The sequence below is a fragment of the Oncorhynchus mykiss genome, chromosome 17, assembly GCF_013265735.2.
Source record: "Oncorhynchus mykiss isolate Arlee chromosome 17, USDA_OmykA_1.1, whole genome shotgun sequence".
Taxonomy (NCBI): domain Eukaryota; kingdom Metazoa; phylum Chordata; class Actinopteri; order Salmoniformes; family Salmonidae; genus Oncorhynchus; species Oncorhynchus mykiss.
This window is the reverse complement of record NC_048581.1, coordinates 5,170,737-5,193,719: the sequence shown is the minus strand read 5'-3', so window position 1 is coordinate 5,193,719 and position 22,983 is coordinate 5,170,737. Positions and strand designations below refer to the sequence as shown.

General features: G+C 43.9%; 1 protein-coding gene across 1 annotated transcript; it reads left to right on the top strand.

The window, feature by feature from the left end:
* Nucleotides 1-277: 277 nt before the first annotated feature.
* Nucleotides 278-22,725, top strand: LOC110513080 (zinc finger protein 239-like). Its single transcript, XM_036948717.1, has 2 exons — nt 278-930; nt 21,417-22,725. Exons 1-2 carry the CDS (start codon nt 567-569, stop codon nt 22,181-22,183), a joined length of 1,131 nt encoding a protein of 376 aa, XP_036804612.1. The 5' UTR covers nt 278-566; the 3' UTR covers nt 22,184-22,725.
* The last annotated feature ends 258 nt before the right edge of the window (nt 22,726-22,983 follow it).

Sequence of the window (22,983 nt, the reverse complement as noted above, 5' to 3'; positions counted from 1 at the left end):
GTGTAGTTTCTTTATCGTTGTACCTAAACTATATGTGTAAACATGTATAAGCAGGGCCCAGCTGTAAAAGAGACCTTGGTCTCAGGCTGTGTTCCTTGTTGAAATAAAGGTATAAAAATACAATACATTTTTAAAAACATTTTTTTATTGGAGTGGCGGCATACGCCACCGTACTTCTCTTTGTATGTCGCAATATAATATTGCTATTTCATAAAAATAAAAAAATCAACTGCGTTATCCACTCCAGTCAGCAGATGGCGATGTGTGTATTTCAGGTGAAACTACCATCGTGACGTATAATCTAGTGGACAGGACGCGTCTTCAACAACAACAACAGCTAGTCATCCACCTCCGTAGCTTGCTAGCTAACAGCTGAAACACTACATTTCTTGAGCCACTGTCGGTGTATATTAGCCACTGTGTTTGAAACACAAGTCTGTCGTATTGCCGAATTTAATTTCATTTTACGCTGCTAGTAGTCAGCTAGCTGACTGGTTAAATCAGAAGTAGCACCTGGCTAATCATTAATGCTAACCAGCTAACGTTAGCTAACTAACATCCCGACCATGAGTTCACTAAGCTACTCTCCTGATAAAGAAGAGGTGGTCTGCTGGACGGAGAAAGAAGCTCTCATGAAAGAGGAGGAGGCTGTCACAGTTAAACAAGAAGTAGAGGATGAGGCTGTTACAGTTAAAGAAGAAGAGAAAGACGTTACAGTGAAAGAAGAGGATGTTACTGTAAAAGAAGAAGAAGAAGCTTTCAGAGTGAAGGAGGAGCAGCAGGCTGCAGTGTTTGGAGTGAAAGAGGAGGAGGGAGAGTTGACGGTCACAGTGGAAGAAGTGTTTGGAGTTAAGGAAGAAGGGGAGATTACTGTCACATTGGATGAGGAAGAGGGAGAATTAGAGAAGACTGGAAATCTGATTAACACCAGTAAGTATCATCTTACAAATAGGGCCACACATTATGTAGTTGTTGAACTAATGTCTGTTTTTTTGAAGAGTATTCTACACTTGGCTATGTTGTTTTGTATTGTAGGAATTGTTAAAGGTACAACGAGTGGGGTCAACCCACCAAACGTTAATGGATTAAAAGTCTTCCCATTATATTACCTACACATACACAATTCATAAAATCGATATCAACAATCCGTCTCCCATTCCTGTAAAAAAAGCGGCTAGACAGGACAACCCCATAGTTCTAGTCAACTATATGGTTTCCAACAGAGGGCATTTGTATAAATCTTTCTACAGTGACTAATGAAAGTCTGCATTTTGCTGCCCTGAAGTCTGCATTTTGCTGCCCTACATTGACTAAATGTAACGGATGGGGAATGGCTAGCTAGTTAGTGGTGCGCGCTAAATAGCGTTTCAATCGGTGACGTCACTTGCTCTGAGACCTTGAAGTAGTAGTTCCCCTTTGCTCTGCAAGGGCCGTAGTTTTTGGGGAGCGATGGGTAACGCTGCTTCGTGGGTAACTGTTGTTGAAGTGTGCAGAGGGTCCCTGGTTCGCGCCCGGGTGGGGACGGACTAAAGTTATACTGTTACATAAACATGATTGACATGTTCCACTATTGTTGTCTTGCTAAGCACAAGAGGTGTTGTCATGACAGCCGGGTTGGTTAACACCTTGTTGCCCCGAACATTGCCCTAAGTCAAGCAGCCAAATTATGAAAACAACTAGTGATTTTAACTTTAGGATAGTATAAATTATACACGAATGATCATATACCAACTTTAGCTAGCCTTGGGGTCCTGTAGCAGCCAAACAAGTTGAACGATCATATACTCACATTAACCAGCCTTGGGGTCCTGTAGAAGCCAGACAAGTTGAACGATCATATAATAACGTTAACCAGCCTTGGGGTCCTGTAGAAGCCAGACAAGTTAAACAATCATATACTCACATTAACCAGCCTTGGGGTCCTGTAGAAGCCAGACAAGTTAAACAATCATATACTCACATTAACCAGCCTTGGGGTCCTGTAGAAGCCAGACAAGTTAAACAATCATATACTCACATTAACCAGCCTTGGGGTCCTGTAGAAGCCAGACAAGTTGAACGATGTTCTAAACAGATCTGATGGCCGTCAGACAGATGGTTTGAGAGGAACTGAATGGCAATGCAAAAAACAGGGCTGTTACTGTAAATATTGGTTACGTACATTTCTAGCGAAATCATTACATATGTCTATGATCATTCATTAACATGAATGGTTTTGAAGTTAATTCAATGTATTTAGTTAAACATTTTCGGTGTTACATTTGACCCCACAGCGACTGTTACAATTGGCCCGGGGGGGCAAATTAAAAGTGCAGACTTCTCGGACTGAAATCAATATTGTGATCTGACTGTTTTATGCACAAACCTATAAATGGTATGAATGTTTATGAGACAGATGTACGTTTGTTATATAAAACAATGACTTTGTTTCATAAATGCAATAAGGCACTCAAACCTGTGGATTATGGTGAATAACACACTAACAACAGCCCTTGTGTTAATCATGATAATTCACAAATTCACCTGCCTTATTGTGTAAATTAAATAACCTTATTTATTTATATATATATATATATATAAAACATTTAATCCAGATCAAAATGATCCTTCCTCATCTTGATTCTGTCCTCTTCATCATTTGAAAAGAAACTGAAAGGCAACATTCCAACCAAATGTCCTGAATCAGACAGTTGGTGGTAATAATAAAGGCTGTTTTTATTTATTTATGTAGAAATATATATATATTTAACCAGGTATATATAACACACAGAACACATATAACACACAGAACACATAGAACACACAGAACACATAGAACACACAGAACACATAGAACACACAGAACACATAGAACACACAGAACACATATAACACACAGAACACATAGAACACACAGAACACATAGAACACACAGAACACATATAACACACAGAACACATAGAACACACAGAACACATAGAACACACAGAACACATAGAACACACAGAACACATAGAACACACAGAACACATAGAACACACAGAACACATATAACACACAGAACACATAGAACACACAGAACACATAGAACACACAGAACACATATAACACACAGAACACATAGAACACACAGAACACATAGAACACATAGAACACACAGAACACATAGAACACACAGAACACATAGAACACACAGAACACACAGAACACACAGAACACATAGAACACACAGAACACATATAACACACAGAACACATAGAACACACAGAACACATAGAACACATATAACACACAGAACACATAGAACACACAGAACACATAGAACACACAGAACACATAGAACACACAGAACACATAGAACACACAGAACACATAGAACACACAGAACACATATAACACACAGAACACATAGAACACACAGAACACATACAACACACAGAACACATAGAACACACCGAACACACAGAACACATAGAACACACAGAACACATAGAACACACAGAACACATAGAACACACAGAACACATAGAACACACAGAACACACAGAACACATAGAACACACAGAACACATAGAACACACAGAACACATAGAACACACAGAACACACAGAACACATAGAACACACAGAACACATAGAACACACAGAACACATAGAACACACAACACAGAACACATACAACACACAGAACACATACAACACACAACACAGAACACACAGAACACATAGAACACACAGAACACATAGAACATACAACACAGAACACATACAACACACAGAACACAGAACACACAGAACACACAGAACACATAGAACACACAGAACACATAGAACACACAGAACACATAGAACATACAGAACACATAGAACATACAGAACACATAGAACATACAACACAGAACACATACAACACACAGAACACATACAACACACAGAACACACAGAACACATAGAACACACAGAACACATAGAACATACAACACAGAACACATACAACACACAGAACACACAGAACACATAGAACACTCAGAACACATAGAACACACAGAACACATAGAACATACAACACAGAACACATACAACACACAGAACACATACAACACACACAACACATACAACACACAGAACACATACAACACACAGAACACAGAACACACAGAACAGACAGAACACATAGAACTCACACAACACATAGAACACACACAACACATAGAACACACAGAACACATAGAACACACAGAACACATAGAACAAACTCAACACACAGAACACGTAGAACACATTTTTCCCATTTTTGGGGGGGTGACCAGTGAGATATACCTGCTGGAGCGCGTGCTGCTTTGGGGATGACCAGTGAGATATACCTGCTGGAGCGCGTGCTGCATTGGGGGTGACCAGTGAGATACACCTGCTAGAGCGTGTGTTGACCAGTGAGATATACCTGCTGGAGCGCGTGGTGACCAGTGAGATATACCTGCTGGAGCACGTGCTACGGATGGGTGTTGCTATGGTGACCAGTGAGATATACCTGCTGGAGCGCATGCTACGGGTGGGTGTTGCTATGGTGACCAGTGAGATATACCTGCTGGAGCGCGTGCTGCTTTGGGGGTGACCAGTGAGATATACCTGCTAGAGCGTGTGTTGACCAGTGAGATTTACCTGCTGGAGCGCGTGGTGACCAGTGAGATATACCTGCTGGAGCACGTGCTACGGGTGGGTGCTGCTTTGGTGACCAGTGAGATATACCTGCTGGAGCGCGTGCTACGGGTGGGTGCTGCTTTGGTGACCAGTGAAATCTACCTGCTGGAGCGCGTGCTACGGGTGGGTGCTGCTTTGGTGACCAGTGAAATCTACCTGCTGGAGCGCGTGCTATGGGTGGGTGCTGCTTTGGTGACCAGTGAAATCTACCTGCTGGAGCGCGTGCTATGGGTGGGTGCTGCTTTGGTGACCAGTGAGATATACCTGCTGGAGCGCGTGCTACGGGTGGGTGTTGCTTTGGTGACCAGTGAGATATACCTGCTGGAGCGCGTGCTACGGGTGGGTGTTGCTTTGGTGACCAGTGAGATATAGCTCACTGGTCAACGAGAGCGTACTTGTCGCAGTGGTGGGTAGTATATGGGGCTTTGGTGACAAAGTTGCTGAGTAGAGTGTTGGAGGGGTTGATGATTAGTTGACATGTAGAATCAGGTGTCCGGAGTCACATAAAATGTGCGCTGTTGGGCTGTACTGGAGGACTGGAGTTGGGAACCACTGTCAGAGAGGATGATGTCATCCTCCTGAGAAGGATGAGCTGTCCAATCAGCAGTCTACTTGCATGAATACTTTTTTATGACCTTTAAACGCCACGCAACGTTCTGTTGTTGTTGTTGTTGTTGTTGTTGTTGTTGTACGCCCACACACCATTCCAACACAGAAAAGCTGCTTTTTAACTTATTTACAATTTATTTTTATTTTTTTGGAAGGAAAACTATTTAACTCATATTGTACTTATTTATGGGTCATATTTTATAGAAATCTGGAAACAGTGGACAGTTAGTTTAAGTAAGCTCGGTAACTTTATTATCAGCAATGTTAGCTTATCTTATCAAGCTAACTAAAATCGTATTAGTTGAAGAATTGGTCTGACTTCATAAGCACTTGAACCACAATCATGTTGGACTTCCCAGTTTCCCACTTCCCAGGAGCACATGAATGCCCCATAGGTCCATCATGTTGGACTTCCCAGATTCCCACTTCCCAGGAGCACATGAATGCCCCATAGGTCCATCATGTTGGACTTCCCAGTTTCCCACTTCCCAGGAGCACATGAATGCCCCATAGGTCCATCATGTCATAGAAAACACAGGTGCTGATTGTAAAAATATTTGATTAATAAAATATATATATTCAAATGTGGAATGCCACTAGTGAATGTTAATTATATAGGAGCAGTATGTAGGAGCAGTATAGACCTAGTCTGTTCATTATATACATGATGTACTGTTACACCATGTAGGAGCAGTATAGACCTAGTCTGTTCATTATATACATCTACATGATGTATTGTTACACCATGTAGGAGCAGTATAGACCTAGTCTGTTCATTATATACATGATGTATTGTTACACCATGTAGGAGCAGTATAGACCTAGTCTGTTCATTATATACATGATGTATTGTTACACCATGTAGGAGCAGTATAGACCTAGTCTGTTCATTATCTACATGATGTATTGTTACACCATGTAGGAGCAGTATAGACCTAGTCTGTTCATTATATACATCTACATGATGTATTGTTACACCATGTAGGAGCAGTATAGACCTAGTCTGTTCATTATATACATCTACATGATGTATTGTTACACCATGTAGGAGCAGTATAGACCTAGTCTGTTCATTATATACATCTACATGATGTATTGTTACACCATGTAGGAGCAGTATAGACCTAGTCTGTTCATTATATACATGATGTATTGTTACACCATGTAGGAGCAGTATAGACCTAGTCTGTTCATTATATACATGATGTATTGTTACACCATGTAGGAGCAGTATAGACCTAGTCTGTTCATTATATACATCTACATGATGTATTGTTACACCATGTAGGAGCAGTATAGACCTAGTCTGTTCATTATATACATCTACATGATGTATTGTTACACCATGTAGGAGCAGTATAGACCTAGTCTGTTCATTATATACATCTACATGATGTATTGTTACACCATACAGGAGCAGTATAGACCTAGTCTGTTCATTATATACATCTACATTATGTACTGTTACACCATGTAGGAGCAGTATAGACCTAGTCTGTTCATTATATACATCTACATGATGTATTGTTACACCATGTAGGAGCAGTATAGACCTAGTCTGTTCATTATATACATCTACATGATGTATTGTTACACCATGTAGGAGCAGTATAGACCTAGTCTGTTCATTATATACATCTACATGATGTATTGTTACACCATACAGGAGCAGTATAGACCTAGTCTGTTCATTATATACATCTACATGATGTATTGTTACACCATGTAGGAGCAGTATAGACCTAGTCTGTTCATTATATACATCTACATGATGTATTGTTACACCATGTAGGAGCAGTATAGACCTAGTCTGTTCATTATATACATGATGTATTGTTACACCATGTAGGAGCAGTATAGACCTAGTCTGTTCATTATATACATCTACATGATGTATTGTTACACCATGTAGGAGCAGTATAGACCTAGTCTGTTCATTATATACATCTACATGATGTATTGTTACACCATACAGGAGCAGTATAGACCTAGTCTGTTCATTATATACATCTACATGATGTATTGTTACACCATGTAGGAGCAGTATAGACCTAGTCTGTTCATTATATACATGATGTATTGTTACACCATGTAGGAGCAGTATAGACCTAGTCTGTTCATTATCTACATGATGTATTGTTACACCATGTAGGAGCAGTATAGACCCAGTCTGTTCATTATATACATCTACATGATGTATTGTTACACCATACAGGAGCAGTATAGACCTAGTCTGTTCATTATATACATCTACATGATGTATTGTTACACCATGTAGGAGCAGTATAGACCTAGTCTGTTCATTATATACATGATATATTGTTACACTATGTAGGAGCAGTATAGACCTAGTCTGTTCATTATATACATCTACATGATGTATTGTTACACCATGTAGGAGCAGTATAGACCTAGTCTGTTCATTATATACATCTACATGATGTATTGTTACACCATGTAGGAGCAGTATAGACCTAGTCTGTTCATTATATACATGATATATTGTTACACTATGTAGGAGCAGTATAGACCTAGTCTGTTCATTATATACATCTACATGATGTATTGTTACACCATGTAGGAGCAGTATAGACCTAGTCTGTTCATTATATACATCTACATTATGTTTTATACACTGAACAAAAATATAAATGCAACATGTAAAATGTTGGTCCCAAGTTTCATGAGCTGAAATACAAGATCCCTGAAATTCCCCATACGCACAAAAAGCTTATTTCTCTCAAATGTCAAATATTTGGCATAGGTCCTCAGATCCTCAAAAGGTTTTACAGCTGCACCATCGAGAGCATCCTGACGGGTTTCATCACTGCCTGGTATGGCAACTTCTCGTCCTCCGACCGCAAGACACTGCAGAGGGTAATGCGCACGACCCAGTACATCACCGGGGCCAAGTTTCCTGCAATCCACGACCTCTATACCAGGCGGTGTCAGTGGAAGGCCCTAAAAACATCTAATCGAATGGCTACCCAGACTATTTGCATTGCCCCCACCCTCTTTTACACTGCTGCTACTCTCTGTTATCATCTATGCATAGTCACTTTGATAACTCTAACTACATGTACATATTACCTCAATTACCTCGACACCGGCACATTGACTCTGTACCGGTACCCCATGTATATAGCCTCCACATTGACTCTGTACTGGTACCCCATGTATATAGCCTCCACATTGACTCTGTACTGGTACCCCCTGTATATAGCCTCCACATTGACTCTGTACCGGTACCCCCTGTATATAGCCTCCACATTGACTCTGTACCGGTACCCCATGTATATAGCCTCCACATTGACTCTGTACTGGTACCCCATGTATATAGCCTCCACATTGACTCTGTACCGGTACCCCATGTATATAGCCTCCACATTGACTCTGTACCGGTACCCCATGTATATAACCTCCACATTGACTCTGTACCGGTACCCCATGTATATAGCCTCCACATTGACTCTGTACCGGTACCCCATGTATATAGCCTCCACATTGACTCTGTACCGGTACCCCATGTATATAGCCTCCACATTGACTCTGTACCGGTACCCCATGTATATAGCCTCCACATTGACTCTGTACCGGTACCCCATGTATATAGCCTCCACATTGACTCTGTACCGGTACCCCATGTATATAGCCTCCACATTGACTCTGTACCGGTACCCCATGTATATAGCCTCCACATTGACTCTGTACCGGTACCCCATGTATATAGTCTCCACATTGACTCTGTACCGGTACCCCATGTATATAGCCTCCACATTGACTCTGTACCGGTACCCCATGTATATAGTCTCCACATTGACTCTGTACCGGTACCCCATGTATATAGCCTCCACATTGACTCAGTACCGGTACCCCATGTATATAGCCTCCACATTGACTCTGTACCGGTACCCCATGTATATAGCCTCCACATTGACTCTGTACCGGTACCCCATGTATATAGTCTCCACATTGACTCTGTACCGGTACCCCATGTATATAGCCTCCACATTGACTCAGTACCGGTACCCCATGTATATAGCCTCCACATTGACTCTGTACCGGTACCCCATGTATATAGCCTCCACATTGACTCTGTACCGGTACCCCATGTATATAGCCTCCACATTGACTCAGTACCGGTACCCCATGTATATAGTCTCCACATTGACTCTGTACCGGTACCCCATGTATATAGCCTCCACATTGACTCAGTACCGGTACCCCATGTATATAGTCTCCACATTGACTCTGTACCGGTACCCCATGTATATAGCCTCCACATTGACTCAGTACCGGTACCCCATGTATATAGTCTCCACATTGACTCTGTACCGGTACCCCATGTATATAGCCTCCACATTGACTCAGTACCGGTACCCCATGTATATAGCCTCCACATTGACTCTGTACCGGTACCCCATGTATATAGCCTCCACATTGACTCTGTACCGGTACCCCATGTATATAGCCTCCACATTGACTCTGTACCGGTACCCCATGTATATAGCCTCCACATTGACTCTGTACCGGTACCCCATGTATATAGCCTCCACATTGACTCTGTACCGGTACCCCATGTATATAGCCTCCACATTGACTCTGTACCGGTACCCCATGTATATAGCCTCCACATTGACTCTGTACCGGTACCCCATGTATATAGCCTCCACATTGACTCTGTACCGGTACCCCATGTATATAGCCTCCACATTGACTCTGTACTGGTACCCCCTGTATATAGCCTCCACATTGACTCTGTACCGGTACCCCATGTATATAGTCTCCACATTGACTCTGTACCGGTACCCCATGTATATAGCCTCCACATTGACTCTGTACCGGTACCCCATGTATATAGTCTCCACATTGACTCTGTACCGGTACCCCCTGTATATAGCCTCCACATTGACTCTGTACTGGTACCCCATGTATATAGCCTCCACATTGACTCTGTACTGGTACCCCCTGTATATAGCCTCCACATTGACTCTGTACTGGTACCCCATGTATATAGTCTCCACATTGACTCTGTACCGGTACCCCATGTATATAGTCTCCACATTGACTCTGTACCGGTACCCCATGTATATAGTCTCCACATTGGCTCTGTACTGGTACCCCCTGTATATAGCCTCCACATTGACTCTGTACTGGTACCCCCTGTATATAGCCTCCACATTGACTCTGTACTGGTACCCCCTGTATATAGCCTCCACATTGACTCTGTACTGGTACCCCATGTATATAGCCTCCACATTGACTCTGTACTGGTACCCCCTGTATATAGCCTCCACATTGACTCTGTACTGGTACCCCCTGTATATAGCCTCCACATTGACTCTGTACTGGTACCCCATGTATATAGCCTCCACATTGACTCTGTACTGGTACCCCCTGTATATAGCCTCCACATTGACTGTACCGGTACCCCATGTATATAGCCTCCACATTGACTCTGTACTGGTACCCCATGTATATAGCCTCCACATTGACTCTGTACTGGTACCCCCTGTATATAGCCTCCACATTGACTCTGTACTGGTACCCCATGTATATAGCCTCCACATTGACTCTGTACTGGTACCCCCTGTATATAGCCTCCACATTGACTCTGTACTGGTACCCCCTGTATATAGCCTCCACATTGACTCTGTACTGGTACCCCATGTATATAGCCTCCACATTGACTCTGTACTGGTACCCCCTGTATATAGCCTCCACATTGACTGTACCGGTACCCCATGTATATAGCCTCCACATTGACTCTGTACCGGTACCCCATGTATATAGCCTCCACATTGACTGTACCGGTACCCCATGTATATAGCCTCCACATTGACTCTGTACTGGTACCCCCTGTATATAGCCTCCACATTGACTCTGTACCGGTACCCCATGTATATAGCCTCCACATTGACTGTACCGGTACCCCATGTATATAGCCTCCACATTGACTCTGTACCGGTACCCCATGTATATAGCCTCCACATTGACTCTGTACTGGTACCCCCTGTATATAGCCTCCACATTGACTCTGTACTGGTACCCCCTGTATATAGTCTCCACATTGACTCTGTACTGGTACCCCCTGTATATAGCCTCCACATTGACTCTGTACTGGTACCCCCTGTATATAGTCTCCACATTGACTCTGTACCGGTGCCCCCTGTATATAGCCTCCACATTGACTCTGTACTGGTACCCCCTGTATACAGCCTCCACATTGACTCTGTACTGGTACCCCCTGTATACAGCCTCCACATTGACTCTGTACTGGTACCCCCTGTATATAGCCTCCACATTGACTCTGTACTGGTACCCCCTGTATATAGCCTCCACATTGACTCTGTACTGGTACCCCCTGTATACAGCCTCCACATTGACTCTGTACTGGTACCCCCTGTATATAGCCTCCACATTGACTCTGTACTGGTACCCCCTGTATACAGCCTCCACATTGACTCTGTACTGGTACCCCCTGTATACAGCCTCCACATTGACTCTGTACTGGTACCCCCTGTATATAGCCTCCACATTGACTCTGTACTGGTACCCCCTGTATATAGCCTCCACATTGACTCTGTACTGGTACCCCATGTATATAGCCTCCACATTGACTCTGTACTGGTACCCCCTGTATATAGCCTCCACATTGACTCTGTACCGGTACCCCCTGTATATAGCCTCCACATTGACTCTGTACCGGTACCCCATGTATATAGCCTCCACATTGACTCTGTACTGGTACCCCATGTATATAGCCTCCACATTGACTCTGTACCGGTACCCCATGTATATAGCCTCCACATTGACTCTGTACCGGTACCCCATGTATATAACCTCCACATTGACTCTGTACCGGTACCCCATGTATATAGCCTCCACATTGACTCTGTACCGGTACCCCATGTATATAGCCTCCACATTGACTCTGTACCGGTACCCCATGTATATAGCCTCCACATTGACTCTGTACCGGTACCCCATGTATATAGCCTCCACATTGACTCTGTACCGGTACCCCATGTATATAGCCTCCACATTGACTCTGTACCGGTACCCCATGTATATAGCCTCCACATTGACTCTGTACCGGTACCCCATGTATATAGCCTCCACATTGACTCTGTACCGGTACCCCATGTATATAGTCTCCACATTGACTCTGTACCGGTACCCCATGTATATAGCCTCCACATTGACTCTGTACCGGTACCCCATGTATATAGTCTCCACATTGACTCTGTACCGGTACCCCATGTATATAGCCTCCACATTGACTCAGTACCGGTACCCCATGTATATAGCCTCCACATTGACTCTGTACCGGTACCCCATGTATATAGCCTCCACATTGACTCTGTACCGGTACCCCATGTATATAGTCTCCACATTGACTCTGTACCGGTACCCCATGTATATAGCCTCCACATTGACTCAGTACCGGTACCCCATGTATATAGCCTCCACATTGACTCTGTACCGGTACCCCATGTATATAGCCTCCACATTGACTCTGTACCGGTACCCCATGTATATAGCCTCCACATTGACTCAGTACCGGTACCCCATGTATATAGTCTCCACATTGACTCTGTACCGGTACCCCATGTATATAGCCTCCACATTGACTCAGTACCGGTACCCCATGTATATAGTCTCCACATTGACTCTGTACCGGTACCCCATGTATATAGCCTCCACATTGACTCAGTACCGGTACCCCATGTATATAGTCTCCACATTGACTCTGTACCGGTACCCCATGTATATAGCCTCCACATTGACTCAGTACCGGTACCCCATGTATATAGCCTCCACATTGACTCTGTACCGGTACCCCATGTATATAGCCTCCACATTGACTCTGTACCGGTACCCCATGTATATAGCCTCCACATTGACTCTGTACCGGTACCCCATGTATATAGCCTCCACATTGACTCTGTACCGGTACCCCATGTATATAGCCTCCACATTGACTCTGTACCGGTACCCCATGTATATAGCCTCCACATTGACTCTGTACCGGTACCCCATGTATATAGCCTCCACATTGACTCTGTACCGGTACCCCATGTATATAGCCTCCACATTGACTCTGTACCGGTACCCCATGTATATAGCCTCCACATTGACTCTGTACTGGTACCCCCTGTATATAGCCTCCACATTGACTCTGTACCGGTACCCCATGTATATAGTCTCCACATTGACTCTGTACCGGTACCCCATGTATATAGCCTCCACATTGACTCTGTACCGGTACCCCATGTATATAGTCTCCACATTGACTCTGTACCGGTACCCCCTGTATATAGCCTCCACATTGACTCTGTACTGGTACCCCATGTATATAGCCTCCACATTGACTCTGTACTGGTACCCCCTGTATATAGCCTCCACATTGACTCTGTACTGGTACCCCATGTATATAGTCTCCACATTGACTCTGTACCGGTACCCCATGTATATAGTCTCCACATTGACTCTGTACCGGTACCCCATGTATATAGTCTCCACATTGGCTCTGTACTGGTACCCCCTGTATATAGCCTCCACATTGACTCTGTACTGGTACCCCCTGTATATAGCCTCCACATTGACTCTGTACTGGTACCCCCTGTATATAGCCTCCACATTGACTCTGTACTGGTACCCCATGTATATAGCCTCCACATTGACTCTGTACTGGTACCCCCTGTATATAGCCTCCACATTGACTCTGTACTGGTACCCCCTGTATATAGCCTCCACATTGACTCTGTACTGGTACCCCATGTATATAGCCTCCACATTGACTCTGTACTGGTACCCCCTGTATATAGCCTCCACATTGACTGTACCGGTACCCCATGTATATAGCCTCCACATTGACTCTGTACTGGTACCCCATGTATATAGCCTCCACATTGACTCTGTACTGGTACCCCCTGTATATAGCCTCCACATTGACTCTGTACTGGTACCCCATGTATATAGCCTCCACATTGACTCTGTACTGGTACCCCCTGTATATAGCCTCCACATTGACTCTGTACTGGTACCCCCTGTATATAGCCTCCACATTGACTCTGTACTGGTACCCCATGTATATAGCCTCCACATTGACTCTGTACTGGTACCCCCTGTATATAGCCTCCACATTGACTGTACCGGTACCCCATGTATATAGCCTCCACATTGACTCTGTACCGGTACCCCATGTATATAGCCTCCACATTGACTGTACCGGTACCCCATGTATATAGCCTCCACATTGACTCTGTACTGGTACCCCCTGTATATAGCCTCCACATTGACTCTGTACCGGTACCCCATGTATATAGCCTCCACATTGACTGTACCGGTACCCCATGTATATAGCCTCCACATTGACTCTGTACCGGTACCCCATGTATATAGCCTCCACATTGACTCTGTACTGGTACCCCCTGTATATAGCCTCCACATTGACTCTGTACTGGTACCCCCTGTATATAGTCTCCACATTGACTCTGTACTGGTACCCCCTGTATATAGCCTCCACATTGACTCTGTACTGGTACCCCCTGTATATAGTCTCCACATTGACTCTGTACCGGTGCCCCCTGTATATAGCCTCCACATTGACTCTGTACTGGTACCCCCTGTATACAGCCTCCACATTGACTCTGTACTGGTACCCCCTGTATACAGCCTCCACATTGACTCTGTACTGGTACCCCCTGTATATAGCCTCCACATTGACTCTGTACTGGTACCCCCTGTATATAGCCTCCACATTGACTCTGTACTGGTACCCCCTGTATACAGCCTCCACATTGACTCTGTACTGGTACCCCCTGTATATAGCCTCCACATTGACTCTGTACTGGTACCCCCTGTATACAGCCTCCACATTGACTCTGTACTGGTACCCCCTGTATACAGCCTCCACATTGACTCTGTACTGGTACCCCCTGTATATAGCCTCCACATTGACTCTGTACTGGTACCCCCTGTATATAGCCTCCACATTGACTCTGTACTGGTACCCCATGTATATAGCCTCCACATTGACTCTGTACTGGTACCCCCTGTATATAGCCTCCACATTGACTGTACCGGTACCCCATGTATATAGCCTCCACATTGACTCTGTACCGGTACCCCATGTATATAGCCTCCACATTGACTGTACCGGTACCCCATGTATATAGTCTCCACATTGACTCTGTACTGGTACCCCCTGTATATAGCCTCCACATTGACTGTACCGGTACCCCCTGTATATAGCCTCCACATTGACTCTGTACTGGTACCCCCTGTATATAGCCTCCACATTGACTCTGTACTGGTACCCCCTGTATATAGCCTCCACATTGACTCTGTACTGGTACCCCCTGTATATAGCCTCCACATTGACTCTGTACTGGTACCCCCCTGTATATAGCCTCCACATTGACTCTGTACCGGTACCCCCTGTATATAGCCTCCACATTAACTCTGTACTGGTACCCCCTGTATATAGCCTCCACATTGACTCTGTACTGGTACCTCCTGTATATAGCCTCCACATTGACTCTGTACTGGTACCTCCTGTATATAGCCTCCACATTGACTCTGTACTGGTACCCCCTGTATATAGCCTCCACATTGACTCTGTACTGGTACCCCCTGTATATAGCCTCCACATTGACTCTGTACTGGTACCCCCTGTATATAGCCTCCACATTAACTCTGTACTGGTACCTCCTGTATATAGCCTCCACATTGAGTCTGTACTGGTACCCCCTGTATATAGCCTCCACATTAACTCTGTACTGGTACCTCCTGTATATAGCCTCCACATTGACTCTGTACTGGTACCCCCTGTATATAGCCTCCACATTGACTCTGTACTGGTACCCCCTGTATATAGCCTCCACATTGACTCTGTACCGGTACCCCCTGTATATAGCCTCCACATTGACTCTGTACTGGTACCCCCTGTATATAGCCTCCACATTGACTCTGTACTGGTACCCCCTGTATATAGCCTCCACATTGACTCTGTACTGGTACCCCCTGTATATAGCCTCCACATTGACTCTGTACTGGTACCTCCTGTATATAGCCTCCACATTGACTCTGTACTGGTACCTCCTGTATATAGCCTCCACATTGACTCTGTACTGGTGCCTCCTGTATATAGCCTCCACATTGACTCTGTACTGGTACCTCCTGTATATAGCCCCGCTATTATTAACTTACTGCTGCTCTTTAATAACTTGTTACTTCTATTTCTTATTCTTATTTCTTCTTATTTATTTTTTTACTGAATTGTTGGTTAGGGGCTTGTAAGTAAGCATTTCACTGTAAGGTCTACACCTGTTGCATTCAGTGCATGTGACAAATAACATTTGATTTGTTGTGCACAAATTTGTTTACAGGCCTATGGCCTGTGAAAGCCATAGATTAGGGCCTTTGCCCTGTGAAAGCCATAGATTAGGGCCTAATGAATTTATTTCAATTGACTGATTTCCTTATATGAACTGTTTTTGCATGTTGCGTTTAAATACAACATGCAAATATAAAAATACACGTTCTTCTCAACTGCGTTACCCACTCCAGTCAGCTGATGGCGATGTGTCTTTCAGGCGATGCTTTCAGTGTGACGCGTAATCTAGTGGACGGGACGCTTCCTCGATAACAACAGCTAGTTATCCACCTCGTTATCTTGCTAGCCAAAATACCCGAAACAGTCAAGCTCTTTAGACACTTTCGGTGCATCAACCAGTCTGCGTTGAATACACTTCTGTCGTATCTAGTTGCCAGATTTAATTTCATATTTACGTTGTTAGCTGGCTGGTTAAGTTAGGCTAATCGCTCATGCGAACTAGTTACGTTAGCCAGCTAACAACGAGCATGAGCTCCCTAAGCTACTCTCCTCCTGGAAAAGGAGAGGAGGTCTGCTGGACGGAGAAAGGCATGTGGCTGAACATTGTCGTGAAAGAGGAGAAGGAAGAGGAGGATGTCACCGTAAAAGTAGAGGATGAGGCTGTTACAGTGAAAGAAGAAGAGAAAGACGTTACCGTGAAAGAAGAGGAAGACTCGTTCAGAGTGAAAGAGGAGGAGGATGTTACAGTAAAAGAAGAGGAGGAAGATGCAGTTTTTGGAGGAATGAACGAGGGAGAGATAAATGGCACATCGAAAGAGGAAAAGGGGACGGGAGAGTTGATTAACGCCAGTGAGTAGTACTATCTTAGAAACGGGCAAAACTCTGCAGTTGTTGAACTAATGTGTGGTTTTCAAGGGGCGTTCGTTCTATTGACGTTTTATACTTGAACATGTTGTTCTTTACTGTAGGAATTGTTAATGCTACAATGTAAGGTGTGTATATATACCATTAAAGAGCGGGCCACCAACAAAACGTAAACAATGGATCAAATGCATTAAAAGAGCAGCAGTAAATAATAATAGCAGGACGAAATACAGGGGGTACCAGTACAGAGTCAATGTGGAGGCTATATACAGGGGGTACCGGTACAGAGTCAAGGTGGAGGCTATATACAGGGAGTACCGGGACAGAGTCATTGTGGAGGCTATATACAGGAGATACCAGTACAGAGTCAATGTGGAGGCTATATACAGGGGGTACCAGTACAGAGTCAATGTGGAGGCTATATACAGGGGGTACCAGTACAGAGTCAATGTGGAGGCTATATACAGGGGTACCACTACTGTAAGTAGCCATTTCACTGTAAGGTCTACACCTATTGTATTTAGCGCATGTGACAAATACAATTTTATTTGAGCAGCAGTAGCAGTAGTAGCAGTAGTAATAGTAGCAGTAGTGGTGGTAGTAGCAGTAGTAACAGTGGTAGTAGTAGTGGTAGCAGTAATAGTTGTGGTAGTAGTAGTAGTGGCTGCATTAGTAGCATTAGTGGTGGTAGTAATAGTTGTGGTAGCAGTAGTAGTATTGGTAGCGGCAGTAGTTGTGGTAGCAGTAGTAGTAGTGGCTGCAGTAGTAGTATTAGTGGTGGTAACGGTTGTAGTTGTGGTAGCAGTAGTAGTGGTGGCTGCAGTAGTGGCTGCAGTAGTAGCATTAGCGGTGGTAGCGGTTGTGGTAGCGGTAGTAGTAGTGGCTGCAGTATTAGTATTAGCGGTGGTAGCGGTTAGTTGTGGTAGCAGTAGTAGTAGTGGCTGCAGTAGTAGTATTAGCGGTGGTAGCGGTTGTAGTTGTGGTAGCAGTAGTAGTAGTGGCTGCAGTAGTGGCTGCAGTAGTAGCATTAGCGGTGGTAGCGGTTGTGGTAGCGGTAGTAGTAGTGGCTGCAGTAGTAGTATTAGCGGTTGTAGTTGTGGTAGCGGTAGTAGTAGTGGCTGCAGTAGTAGTATTAGCGGTGGTAGCGGTTGTAGTTGTGGTAGCGGTAGTAGTAGTGGCTGCAGTAGTAGTATTAGCGGTTGTAGTTGTGGTAACGGTAGTAGTAGTGGCTGCAGTAGTAGCATTAGCGGTGGTAGCGGTTGTAGTTGTGGTAGCAGTAGTAGTTGTGGCTGCAGTAGTAGCATTAGCGGTGGTAGCGGTTGTAGCCACTACTGTAAGTAGCCATTTCACTGTAAGGTCTACATCTATTGTATTTAGCGCATTTGACTATTAACATTTTATTTGAATAGAAGTAGATATAGTAGCTGTGGTGGTGGTGGTAGTAGTAGTATCAGTAGTAGTGGTTGTGGTAGCGGTAGTAGTTGTGGTAGGAGTTGTGGTAGCGGTAGCAGCAGTAGTGGTGGTAGTAGTTGCAGTAGTATCGGCAGTAGTAGTGGTTGTGGTAGTAGTAGTGGTAGCGGTAGTAGTAGTAGTAGTGGCTGCAGTAGTAGTGGTAGCAATAGTAGTAGTCGTAGTGGTAGCAGTAGTAGTGGTAATGGTAGTAGTAGTGGTAATGGTAGTAGTAGTAGCAGTGGTAGCGGTGGTAGTAGTAGTAGTAGCTACAGTAGTGGTGGTAGCTGTAGTAGTAGTAGCTGCAGTAGTGGTGGTAGTAATAGTAGCTGCAGTAGTAGTCGTAGTAGTAGCTGTGGTAGCTGTAGTAGTAGCAGTAGTAGTAGTGGCAGTCGTAGTAGCTGCAGTAGTAGTCGTAGTAGCTGCAGTAGTAGTAGTGGTAGTAGCTGTGGTAGCTGTAGTAGTAGCAGTAGTAGTAGTGGCAGTCGTAGTAGCTGCAGTAGTAGTCGTAGTAGCTGCAGTAGTAGTGGTAGTAGTCGTAGCTGCAGTAGTAGTGGTAGTAGTAGCTGTGGTAGCTGTAGTAGTAGTAGTGGTAGTCGTAGTTGCAGTAGTAGTGGTAGTAGTAGCTGTGGTAGCTGTAGTAGTAGTAGTGGTAGTAGTAGTAGTAGTAGTAGTGGTAGTAGTCGTAGCTGCAGTAGTAGTGGTAGTAGTAGCTGTGGTAGTAGTCGTAGCTGCAGTAGTAGTGGTAGTAGTAGTAGCTGCAGTAGTAGTAGGTCTGGTAGCGGAAGCAGTAGTTGTAGCTGTAGTAGTAGTAGGTCTGGTAGCGGAAGCAGTAGTTGTGGTAGCGGTGGTATTGTTAGCAGTAGTTGTGGTAGCGGTAGTAGTGTTAGCAGTAGTTGTGGTAGCGGTAGTAGTGTTAGCAGTAGTTGTGGTAGCGGTAGTAGTGTTAGCAGTAGTTGTGGTAGCGGTGGTAGTGTGGAAGCAGTAGTAGTGGTAGTAGCGGTGGTAGTGGTAGTAGTGGTGATAGTGGTAGAGGTAATAGTGATAGCAGTAGTAGTGGTGGAAGTAGTGGTAGCAGTAGTAGTAGCAGTAGTAGTAGTAGCAGTAGTAGTAGTAGCAGCAGTAATGTTAGTAGCAGCAGCAGTAATGTTTGTGGTAATAGCAGCAGTAATGTTAGTAGTAGTAGCAATAGAAGTGGCAGTAGTAGTATTAGTAGTAGTAGCAGTAATGGTAGTAGCAGTAGCAATAGAAGTGGCAGTAGTAGTATTAGTAGTAGTAGTAGCAGCAGTAATGGTAGTAGCAGTAGCGATAGTAGTAGTAGTAGTAGTAGCACTAGTGGTTGGGTAGTAGTAGTAGCAGCAGTAATGGTAGTAGCAGTAGCGATAGTAGTAGTAGTAGCACTAGTGGTTGGGTAGTAGTAGTAGCAGCAGTAATGGTAGTAGCAGTAGTAGCACTAGTAGTTGAGTAGTAGTAGTTGTAGTAGTAGCACTAGTAGTTGAGTAGTAGTAGTAGTTGTGGTGGTAGTAGTAGTAGCACTAGTAGTTGAGTAGTAGTAGTTGTAGTAGTAGCACTAGTAGTTGAGTAGTAGTAGTAGTTGTGGTGGTGGTAGTAGTAGTAGTAGTAATAGCACTAGTAGGTGAGTAGTAGTAGTAGCACTAGTAGTTGAGTAGTAGTAGTAGTGGTAGCAGTAATAGCAGCAATAATGGTAGTAGCGGTAGTAGCAATAGAAGTGGCAGTAGTAGCAGTAATGGTAGTAGCAGTAGTAGTAGTAGTGGTAGTATTAGCAGTGGTAGTGGTAGTAGTAGTAGCGGTGGTGGTAGCAGTAGTAATATGCATCTTTGTAAAACATTAAAAGTGTTTTCTATTAAACCCTAATAACTCCACTTCTCTTCTCTTAATCAACTTGAAACTTGATCCATTGAAGTGTTTTGAATTGTTAGGAGTCCACAAGGGAGGATGTTTAATGCTTCCATGCAACTGTCTCTTTCAGCCTGGACCTATAGTACTATAATATACTGTAATACTTTACTATAGTACTATAAGTATCCTGTTACATTGCTGCTTGCAGCAATATTTATTATGACAGAAATGGGAAATGTTCTGAAAATCTGATCTCAAATGTTCTGACCTTCAGGTTATTGAGGGATCTAGTCTGGATTAAACCTCAAAGGCAGTAGGATTATAAATATCTGGTCACTTTCCCCAATTTTCCAAGATGCCCAGAATCATTAGCGAATAAGCAGGAAATCCGGAATCCTCCAAACCAGGATTTCTGAAAAGCCTGGGAATTCTGGGAAATCAAACCTAATAGGAAGACAGTTTTGTCATGTGGAGGTATCATTCAGGTCTCTGTTTAACTACACGCTCTGTATTTTATTGAGGGATCTAGTCTGGATTTAACCTCATGGGAAGAGTTTTATAATGTGGAGGTTTCATTCAGGTCTATATTTAACAAAATACCTTGTCTTTGGCAGGAGAGAGACCAGACTCTCACTCTGACAGCGGGAAGAGTCCTTCAGGGGAACCAGACCCAGAGACGCCCAAACCAGCAAGACCGCATCACTGCTCCCACTGTGGAAAGAGTTTTACCTGGTTAGGGTACCTAAAACAGCATGAGAGAACACACACAGGAGAAAAGCCTTTCCAATGTTCCCAGTGTGAAAAGAGTTTTACCGTGTTAGTTAACCTGAAAAGGCATGAGAAACTACACTCTGGAGAAAAGCCATTCCAATGTTCCCAGTGTGGAAAAAGTTTTACCCGGTTAGGACACTTAAAAGAGCATGAGAGGACACACACAGGAGAAAAGCCTTACCACTGCCCCCAATGTGAAAAGAGATTTTCACGATCAGGGGATCTAAAAAGTCATGAGAGGACACACACAGGAGAAAAGCCTTACCAATGTTCTCAGTGTGAGAAGAGTTTCACCCAGGTAGGGAACCTGAAAATACATAACAGAATACACTCTGGAGAGAAGCCTTACCACTGCTCCCAATGTGGAAAGAGTTTTACCTGGTTAGGGAGTCTGAATTCGCACGAGTGGACACACAGAGGAGAGATGCCTTACCACTGCTCCCAATGTGAAAAGCGTTTTAGCCAGTTGGAGCACCTGAAATCACATGAAAGAACACATTCAGGAGAGAAGCCTTTCCACTGCTCTCATTGTGGAAAAACATTTTCCCAGTCAGAGGACCTGAAATCCCATGAGAGAATAGAGAGGCTGTGTTCTGACTTATGTTTTTGACTGGAAATGTGTGTGTTTTGAAATCATATTGTTTATATGAAACCAAAATAGGCCTACTCTTGTTTTTTTTTCATTCTGAGACATGATCGATAAAAAATATCTCTTAAGTCTGGGTAGGCTGGGTGGGAGGTAACCCAATGGGTATGTCTGGGTAGCCTTTTGACCTTTTATTAAAACAGGTTTGGCTTCATTGGTGGATAGATGATTGTAGATGCAAGGATGGTTTTCCTAGGTTATCGAAAGGAAACTAAAACGGTGTCAAACAAGGCATATCTACATGGGCATTACATGAAATGCACTTCAACAAAGTTCCAAATCTCATATATATACATACATACACACAATATGAATCAACACTTGGTAAAGTTTCTAGCAGTAAACGGGATTTGAATATTATGTAGAACTCTTAATCAGAGGTGCTAAAAACAAAACTAAAGAGTTACACTATATGACCAAAAGTATGTGGACACCTGTTGTCAAACATCTCATTCCAAAATCATGGGCTTTAATATGGAGTTGGACCCCCCCCCCCCCCCCCCCTTTACTGCTATAACAGCCTCCACTCTTCTGGGAAGGCTTTCCACTAGATGTTTGAACATTGCTGCAGGGACTTGCTTCCATTCAGCCACAAGAACATTAGTGAGGTCGGACACTGATGTTGGGTGATTAAGCCTGGCTCGCAGTCTGCGTTTTCAATTTATCCCAACGGTGTTCGATGGGGTTGAGGTCAGGGCTCTGTGCAGGCCAGTCAAGTTTTCCCACACCGATCTCGACGAACCATTTCTGTATGGGCCTCGCTT

Bases quoted from the DNA above. Each gene is read 5' to 3' on its own strand.
- LOC110513080 (XM_036948717.1), top strand. From the start codon at position 567: ATGAGTTCACTAAGCTACTCTCCTGATAAAGAAGAGGTGGTCTGCTGG. The intron at 931-21,416 runs GTAAGTATCATC...TGTCTTTGGCAG, and splicing joins TGGAAATCTGATTAACACCA to GAGAGAGACCAGACTCTCAC.